General features: G+C 39.3%; 1 protein-coding gene across 1 annotated transcript in view; it reads left to right on the plus strand.

Annotated features, from left to right (window-relative positions):
* The first annotated feature begins 3236 nt into the window (after positions 1-3236).
* Positions 3237-9531, plus strand: part of TRHDE (thyrotropin releasing hormone degrading enzyme) — a 206475-nt gene continuing 200180 nt past the window's right edge. Inside the window, exons 1-2 of the mRNA XM_009646272.2 lie at positions 3237-3241; positions 4798-5071. Of these exons, the coding sequence (XP_009644567.2) occupies positions 3237-3241; positions 4798-5071 (279 nt within the window). The remainder of the gene's footprint in view (positions 3242-4797; positions 5072-9531) is intronic.

A 9531-nucleotide genomic window follows, 5' to 3' on the forward strand; every position in this document is an offset into this window, starting at 1 on the left:
CGCGCCCAGCTGTCCTGCTGCGACAGGCACGGGTAGCAGCGGGCAGGGGAGGGGAAGTTCTCCGCTGCTTTGTTCTTTACTTCGTTATTCGACGAAAAGAGGTGGTGGGATGTGATTTCACTTCACGGGGATACGTTTACGCCACCTGCTGCAACTGAATCGCTGCGAATTTACGCCCTGTGACAGGGCAAACCCGGTCGGCGTTCGCTGTTTTCATGCAGAACAAGATTTGGTCTTGATCTGTATTTGCTCCCCCTGTAAAGAAGGGCCCGCGGGTCCCTGTCGAGGCCCTTGTTACGGTAGGCAGGGTCACTATGGAGGTCCCGTTCAGGCAGGTTTTTCTTTATTTTAAAGCAGTTCTCTTTTAACCACAATCAGACTTTGTAATAGAAAAGAAAGATGGGATGGGCTTCTTGATACTTCTGGCATTGCCTGCTACTTTAGAATTAGTTTCTTTTTAAGCTGTCCTTTCTCAAAACATCCGTGCAGTGACAGGTTCTCTCTTCCTGAATCTCACTGGTTTGTACTGCGAAGCGAAGAGTTTATAGTTGGAAGAATTGGGTAAAGAAAGTAAGTCTGACAGAAAAAAGAGCGCTCGCCAGCTCAATTACATCAACAGCCCTCATATTAAAACATACTTTCATTGCTATGATTACTAACAATTTTAAACAGCCCGATGTTAGAACTGCAAGCAGGGTTTGAAATTAACTTTGTGCGATTTGTCATCGCAGTGAAATAAATTGGAAGTTTGGAAAAGCACGGTCGTAGGAAAAGATGCAGATAAAATGCGTTTTATCACCGAGGAGTGGATGACTGGGGTAATCAGGGGTTTGTGCAGACCTGTATGGAAATGGGCAAATCAGAAGACAGAATACTGCTGACAGCAGGGGGTATAATTCACTTTACAAACCCAATAAATTATTTAAGCAGTTATTATTCTTGTGTATTTAGAGTTTGTATAGGAGTAATTGAACTGTCAAATAGGTGTTGCAGTGACATTTCTCCAAAGTTACTGTATTATACTTCAATACTGACGCCCCAGTTATGATTTTTAAAAAAAACAACAATAAAAAAGGCCTTTTTGCATTTTGAATCATCAAGCTAGCTTAAGGCATGGAGGGCGATGGTAAAATGTGTTTCCCGGTACTCTTTGTGTAACTTTTCAGTTACAAGTTGCTTTGTTTTTAATACACTGGAACATAACCATATTGGGCGAGATCCTTACCTTGTGTAAGGTAGCATGGTTATATTGAAATCGCTGGCATTTTTTCTTTTTACCAGCTCACTTATATCTCTTTCAGTAAAATGCTGTTTTTGTAACTGTAATCAGTGCGTGGTTATACTTTCAGGTGTTTAATAGAAGTACTGTTTTTCCTTTTCAACTGTCACAAGCTTAACAGCTCACTGTAGTATAAAGTAAATAATACACATTTTAAACCAGGGAACTTCTTTGTTCAGTGCGTGTACTTGCAGCGTAGCAATTTGCATTTTGATTAATAACCCATTTTTAAGGTAATACATATAACCATTTGTAGTCCTTAAACACGGGCAGCTTCTACTGTGATAGATAGACAGGCTTCTCTCATGCCCTGAGAGACCTTGGTGTTCCAGCAGGACTTTAGCTTTTTGACATCTTTATATTTGATTAAAATACAGGAACATTGTTGGAGTAGTGGCTGCTATAAAAGGGTCTAAACCATCATTTTTCACTTTTGTTGTACATGAGGAGTGAATAACTCTGGCTAACTGTGAGGCTTCACAAACATAGTAATGCCTTCACTTTACAGTTTTTTTCTTTATTATAAGTTAGTTCATTTTTGGTGGTCCTCAGAGGTGAAGGTCATAAATCAGCCTGAAATGTTGATAGCCGCATAAAAGTATTTATTTTCTTACTGAAATCTTTGCTACTTTGATTGAAACGTGAAATGTAAGCGATACGCTACAAATTTGCTTTGCATTATGTGCCAGAATTTACTGTCAGTAATCAACAGACATTTAATACAGAGCTACTGTAGAGTACCATAAGAGTATGCACGCATAATTTAAATGAACATCAAACTTTGGCATAAATGAAAAGGGAAAAAAAAAATCTTATATCACGCAGACAAAACAAACAGACATATTCTTCCATGTTATAACAACTAAGATGTCAAAATAGATAGGTTGTTGAGGAAACACATGTCTTCGCTTAATAGATGAGGTGGAATTAAAACACCTGCAAATTACTGCCGTGGGTATGCTGAGAAGACAGGCTGCAAGGCTGTCATTCCCAGAAGTACAACTTTTTATGGTGATATTTTGGGGTATTGGAGATAAAAATGTCAGTGCCCAGGGAGGTGTGGAGAGAGATGGATGAAATACTCAGCCTGGTCTGCACTTTTGGCATGCTAGAGAAGTTCTGCTTGTTTTTTTTTCCTCCTAACACAGAGAGAAATAGGTAAACACAGACAATGTTTTGGGCTTTCTTTTTTAAACATGTTTAAGGGCTTAGTCTTTGGGAAGCAGTTTTTAACTTTTTGTTCGTTTTGCGTTCTGGCACAACAAGCAAATCACTGTTTGATAGTAATGCACATGTTATAAATATCACTGTTATTGGTAGCTCATGTATTTTTAGTATGAAATATTGACTGCCCAGTGTTTGCCCAGTTATGTGTGTGCGGATATATCTGTCTGTCTGTGAGAACACAGAAGATGCAGAGTTTAGTGGGTTTTATTAGCCTGGTGAAGAGATTGTTTCAATGGCCTGACACATAGCAAGTATTAAAAGACTCCTGATAGGATCCCCAAGAAGTGTGGGGGGAAAAAAACCCCTTCCTTATTTAGAGAGTGTCAGAATATCTACAGTATTCCCTAAGTATGCATTTACATGTGTGTCTGAGCTCATTAAAATTGTTAATTGCAGAAGAAAGTTCATAATTCTTGCTTTTGCTTTATTAATAATGGGCCAGTACAGTTTTCCATGTTCACTTGAAGCTTCTGTTGATGTCTGTAGCTGTTTAGAGCGTGCCTAGAATGCAGAATCAGGTCCATTTGAAATACTTTGCATATAAATGAAGTTGCTTTGCTTCATTTAATTGGCTGATTTGGCTTTGTTGCACTAGTGCAAATCCACTGATAATATGGAATTTTGTTGGATTAACACTGGAATACCTGGCACCAACTTTTAACCTTCTGTTTAGCAGCCTTATGCAGCATTATGATTTTAGTAATCCGCCTTTTACAATAAGACAAGAAAAATGCGGTATGATGAATTCCTTCAATAATTGCTAGCCAAATAGGGCTTCTTATTTTAGACAAAAGATCAGCGGTAACTGCTTCAGTGGTGGAAAAAATTTTCAGTTTTTTTTAAAAAAACTAGTCTTATTTGAAAGAGGTGATAATTTCACCGGAAAACATATATCTAGTTCTATATGGCATGGATGTACTATAGCGAGATAAAAGTGTAACATTTCAAGAAGTTTATTTCTTCATTGTTTTTTTTATAAAATAATGCTCCAAAATATGTATAAAACCCAAGAAGTTTTAGAAAAAGTTAATTAGATACTTTATTTTCCTTATCAGCTACCTGTTTATTTTGTCCCTTGGCATATTGTAGAATAATGCTTACAGAATGATTAATAATAGGTGGCACCATTTTCATTATACCAAATCTATCCACCCATCCTCTTCCCTCAGAGGAATAACAGATGATTAGTCAACCTCTCAAATTCTGATAAATGTTTACCTTGTATCTAAAATTGCATGGTTATTTCCACTGATGGAACCTTGCAAAATGAGATGTGAATCGATACAACTCAAAAAGCCTACATATGGGCTACCTTTACAGTTGCGTACTTGGCTTCTAGTCATTTTCTCATCCTGCATGCCTCCTGAAAATATTCTTATCGAACCCCGTAATTCAACCTTTTAAGTGTAGCTTCTTGTTTCTGCAAAGAGATCATTGCACATGGGTTTTCTCCAAATATGTAAATACGAGTCTCTACCCAGAAAGGTTCCTGTTCTCTATCTGGATTAAAACCTCTTCAGTTCCAGAGAAAACAGTTACAGATTTTTATTGTCAAAATAAAGCCTTCCCATGCTCTACGGTGGCATAATAAATGTCTTTTCCTCCTTCACAGATCTTTTCATGATTTGACCCATTAACTGAGAACATCGATTTGTTCTCTACAAAATACACTAGAAAAGAAAAGCACATGTAGGAGAACAGTGAGCTACTCTCTGCTTCTTTAATCATTTGCTTATATTTGTAATTCTGCAAAGCTCACAGAATGGTTCTTTGGACTTGCACAGTCACAGCAGTGCTGTATAGTAGTGTGTCTCTATGTGGGGCACTATGTGACCCTAAGTTCTCATGCCCAAAAAAAGGCAAAGTGCCCTGTCGGTGTCTCAGGGCAGAGTGAACTCCCTGAAGGCTGTTAAATCCTGGTTTGAACTGAGGACTGCTCTTGTTTCACACTGTATAACCAATATTGGATATTTTTTTTCCCACATATTGATGAATAAAACTGCTAGAACCTGAAGTTTGATACAAGCCAAGGGATTATTTATTTAACGTCAGTGTGGTGTCTGCAAATTTGTAGACCATTACTTTACATCAAGTGCGTTGCAGTACAGGCAGTAAGAAAGTGATAAAGCAGTGTTCAAACACTGTATACTTTGTACAGTTTATTCCTCCCCGCCTCCCCTTCCCCCCCTTTAAACCCCAGTAGTCAAGCAGTACCTTACTTGGTACACCTGTGAATCAAGCCCTGTGCACAGTTAGTAACTGCTCTGTTATTTTGTTTGCTTCTTTTCTAGGTTTCTTGGCGTTACGCAGTTTTCTCCTACTCATGCCAGAAAAGCCTTTCCTTGCTTTGACGAGCCCATCTACAAGGCCACTTTCAAAATCAGCATCAGGCATCAAGCAACTTACTTATCTTTGTCCAACATGCCAGTTGAAACTTCTGTTTTTGAGGAAGATGGATGGGTTACAGATCACTTTTCACAGACCCCTCTCATGTCCACGTATTACCTAGCTTGGGCAGTGTGCAATTTTACATACCGGGAAACTGTCACCAAGAGTGGAGTAGTTGTAAGTATTTCTGATGTTGTATCAAATACATTTCATTATTTTGAAACCCCTCACTTTTTGTAAGGAATCATAATGTCAAGTACTTGAAGTATTTTCTTGATTAGCATTCCTAAAATTTGCCAGTTTACTTAATGATAGCATGTATTGTTTGGGACCTTTTCTTAAGGTTTGTCTAACATTTTTGGTTTGTCTGATAGTTTTTGTAACTGGTTAGCTTAGTAGGTGTGGTTGTCTGATGACATTTTAAACTTTTAAGTATGCCACTTCACTTTGATTTTCTTGGGAAGTTTTCTCTTGTTTTTCTTGTAGCCTTTTTGATACCAGGGTTCGCTGGACTATTTATTAAAAGAAAGCAGTAATACTGGCAGCATTTTCAGCCTCCTTCCTTCAGTACTGACATGTTCCTTGGTGTGCTGCGTGCTAGCTCAGGAGGCTGATAAAGTAATTTCTGTCTTAGAGCTCTTGTTTAGGAGCAGGACTTTACAACCTATCAGTTTCCTGTGGAGGTCCAGACTGATGAAAGCACTAACTTTCAAATGGAGCTGTTGTTTCCAAATATGGCATGATTCCAGGCGTTATGGCATGGAAAAAGAGAGAGAAAATCCTTTATTTATGTCAGTTTTGGTTTTGTTTACAAATATCAAGCTCAGAACTGTATAACAAGCCAAACCATACATGAGAAATGCTGTCAGCTTAATAGAATATTTCACAGTGCTGTCATCTTGATTTTTCAGGTGAACATACAGAGAAACCCTTCCTTTTTAGTTACTGTGAATAAAAAAAAAAATGGAAATAGTTCTGGAAGCAGAGGATTAGGTGGCAGTTTAAGCTGTGTGCCTGAGCAAAGGGGGTGCTTACCTTCTACTTCTGCAAACGCTCTGTGACTTTGTGCTGTAGCCTGAGGGCATGAGGAAGGATTGCAGGCATCCCTTCCATGGCTGATCAGGTCAGGAAACATCTCCATAACCACTTTTAGCTATCCTGAGCATTGAGCTGCTGTGGAGGGAGCTGATCTCACCTTCTCTGAGCCAAAGGTATTCTTTGCCTTCCTTGTGCCAGCCTTCAGCTCTGTACAGGTGTATGATCTGGCTGAAAACTGACCTGAAAAAATGAATGAAAATGTAATTTTCCAACCAAATCAGTTCTCTGATCCAGCTTTTTGTGCAACTGCCAGAGCCTTAGTACGGATTCAAGGCTGTGCTGATGGAAAGTGGACCCAGGACAGCCCTCTGCACTGGCATCCCTCATTTAGGCCGTACTGAAGTGATCAGGAAGTAAATCGTGTTGTCACTGGAACAGCTGGGTAGGACATGGAGGGCCTTGCACTCCTTTACAGCCCTTTCATACCATGGCCAGCAGACCATCACACTAGCCTCTGGCCCCCTGAAAGGGGAGAAGGAAGCATGGCTAGGAAATGGTTCTCTGAGGTGCTTTAACCTCTGAGTGTAAGGATGTGAGAACTGCTGAGGCCATGTGTGCAGTCCCAGTGGTTACCTTTCGATGGCTGAAAGCCTTTGGGTTTGTGTTTTTTGTGCAGGGTTTTTTTTGGCTGGTGTGTTTATGGTTTTTGGGTTTTTTTTGTGGTGGGTTTTTTTTGTGGTGGGTTTTTTTTGTGGTGGGTTTTTTTTTTGTTTTTTTTCTCCTTGGCTAGGTTGTTTCTCTGTCTCTTCAGTGAATTGAGTTAATTTACAAAATCTCACAAGTGCCAAGGCAAAGAAGTAAGGAGGGAGGAGTGGATGCCTGGTTCTTAGTTCCTAGATTAGGTTGCTCAAAGCCCCATCCACCCTGGTCTTGAGCACTTCCAGGGAGGGGGCATCCACTACTTCTCTGGGCAACCTGTTCCAGTGTCTCACCACCCTCACAGTAAAGAGTTTCTTCCTAATATCTAATCTAAATCTACCCTCTTTCAGTTTAAACTATTACCCCTTGTCCTATCACTACACTCACCGATAAAGAGTGTTCACTGGCCTAGTAGAACTGGGTGAGATATCAGGCTATTTCTTACTCCCTATCAACCAATACTGAAACAGACTTCTGTCCAGGTAAGAGTTGATGCTTTTCATTGTAATGTACTCCACCTGCTGAAGGATTTAGTCTTAAGCTAAGAATGACCTGGTATTTTCAGCTTTAGAAAACACTGGTTACTTGAGGTTCTCCTTTAAGGTGTAAGTTTTTGGCATATACTCTAATAGGTAGGTCTTGTGTTCCTCATGCTCCAATACAGTGTAACGCTTGCAAGTTTGTCCTACATAATACTACCCCATTACCTCACTTTGAAATGTTCTACACTCATCTGAGAAACAGCTGTAAGCAGTTCAGCTTCCAACATCAGTGTAAGCAAATACATGAAACGGGGGGGGATGGACCTCAGGACCATCAATTTGAAAGATACAACCTACTTCCTCTTTAACTAATTTTCTTGTAGTATTATTCAAAGCTTTCATCCTGCAGACTTTTGCTGCTTGAGTATGTTTGACACCCTGAAGACAGAGGCACACTCATGTCTTATAAACAATAATTGATAACTTCCTGCTGTTATTTGGCAAAACTGTTCTCAAGACTTAATAGGAATCCAAAGAGAACATCCAAGTATTAATTTGTTGTTAATTTGTGGCCTGATAGCTATGTTTGGGTCTGTTGGTTCAGTGCATGTAGGACATCATACAAATGTATATTCCACCAGCTTGACAGTACCACTTCGCCAACGATTATAGAAATCGGTGGATAACCTTCTCAAAAACTTGAAGACCAGAAGCCTGGTTGAGATAGTCTCTTATCCCATAAAATTGTTTGGTTAATCTAGAGTTTTAGCTCTTGTTTTTTCTAGTGCTCCTATCATAGAGGTATGTTAATGCCCAGGAATACCAAAATAGTTTATACTGAGGTATTGGTTAAATATATTTTGCTGTTTTTTAGTCTACCTGATAATCTTTCATTGTTGTTCAGTTCTGTTGTAAGAATATCTTTCAAGGTATGAACTCATGGCAAACACTTTAGAGTTGTGTTCATTTGGATGAATTGCTGAGGTAATCCATCTTTTTGAGCCTTTCATGTTGCAGTGCCAGGAGTTCATGGACACTACTGGGTGAATTTGAAATTGCCTGAAACCTGGCACATGAAATTCTAAACTTGGTTTCCTCTGAAGTCACTTTTTCACTACAATTTAGCTGCTCCCATATCCATGCCAATGAATGTAAATGTATCATAAGAGTAAGTTTGCTTCTAAAACCAAATGAATGTTTAGGAAAATTATCCAAACTCCCATATTAAAGCATCTTGGTAGGCCATTTCTTGCGTTGGGGAATCTTACTTCAATTAATGCAGTGTATATTGTATTTATTTTGTAGACGTATAGTAGACACCTAGAAGACTTCAGTTTGCATATACTTTTGCTTTTGTTTTGGCACTATCTTGAACCTGGTTTTGGTTCACAAAGCGTGTTTGTGTGTGTGTGTGTGTGTGAAGGGGCAGGGAAGTGTCCTTTCAAATTTTGACAGCATGCTAATGACTAAAATCTCACCTCTTTTCCAGCTGACCAGCCTTACTAAACTGCTGTGGTCAAGGGTAGATAAACTCCCTGAGGAATAAAAGAAACAGTGTGATTAAAAGCAGGTTTGTTCCTCAAAAATGGTTAAGAGTTAGCTGTTTGGTTTTTCTCAAAGAATGACATTGACCTCAAAATTAATTTTAACCTAAGTGTGAGATTCAAATACAAATCAAGTTATAAATAGAAACTGACTTTTGGAAAGCTTAGGTAGCCAATCAAAATAGTAATTTTGATATATCCTGTATAATTCTTGCACACATGAAGATGTTCTGTTTCATACACTAAAATGAATTTGGAAAGGGGAATTAAGACAAGCAATGCTTTTCTAGGAGCACAGATCAGTGGATGTGAATCATTAGCATAACTCTTTAATCCATATGGGACTGACCAGAATCCCTTCCAGAGAAGGTAATTTAAAATCAATGTTGACTTCCTATATGCATTACAGATATACAGTATGTTGTTCAGATTCATCTGGGATTACAGGCAATAATTCAAATCACTTGATTCTTGTGGAAAGGACTGTGGTGCCATCATCTATGCTGCTGCGGACTAGGGAGCAGTATAGTTCTACCAGGGTGCTGCCTGAGGTAATGCTGTATTGAGGGAGGAGGGGTGCCCTTATGAGCAGACTTACCTGATCTTTGTATGGCCCCAGACCCGCTGCAGCCGTGCCAGCTGTAGTTGGTGAAAATCACGGGATCTGTGTGCTGTCATCTTTGCACAGTACAATAATCCAGAAAGCTCCAGTTACCTTCACATGCCTGCTTGCTTCTGCTCGTATGTTGTGTTTCCTAATTGTAGCTCTTATGTACGTTCTTTGTCAGCAGTTCTTAAAAGCAAAATATTGCTGGCTGGATTGTAATGTCTGTCACATCATCTCTGTGTCTCCTTCCTTCATTGTTGCCCTTTC

The sequence above is a fragment of the Egretta garzetta genome, unplaced genomic scaffold (genome assembly GCF_000687185.1).
Source record: "Egretta garzetta isolate BGI_Z169 unplaced genomic scaffold, ASM68718v1 scaffold68, whole genome shotgun sequence".
In the NCBI taxonomy this organism is placed as follows: Eukaryota; Metazoa; Chordata; class Aves; order Pelecaniformes; family Ardeidae; genus Egretta; species Egretta garzetta.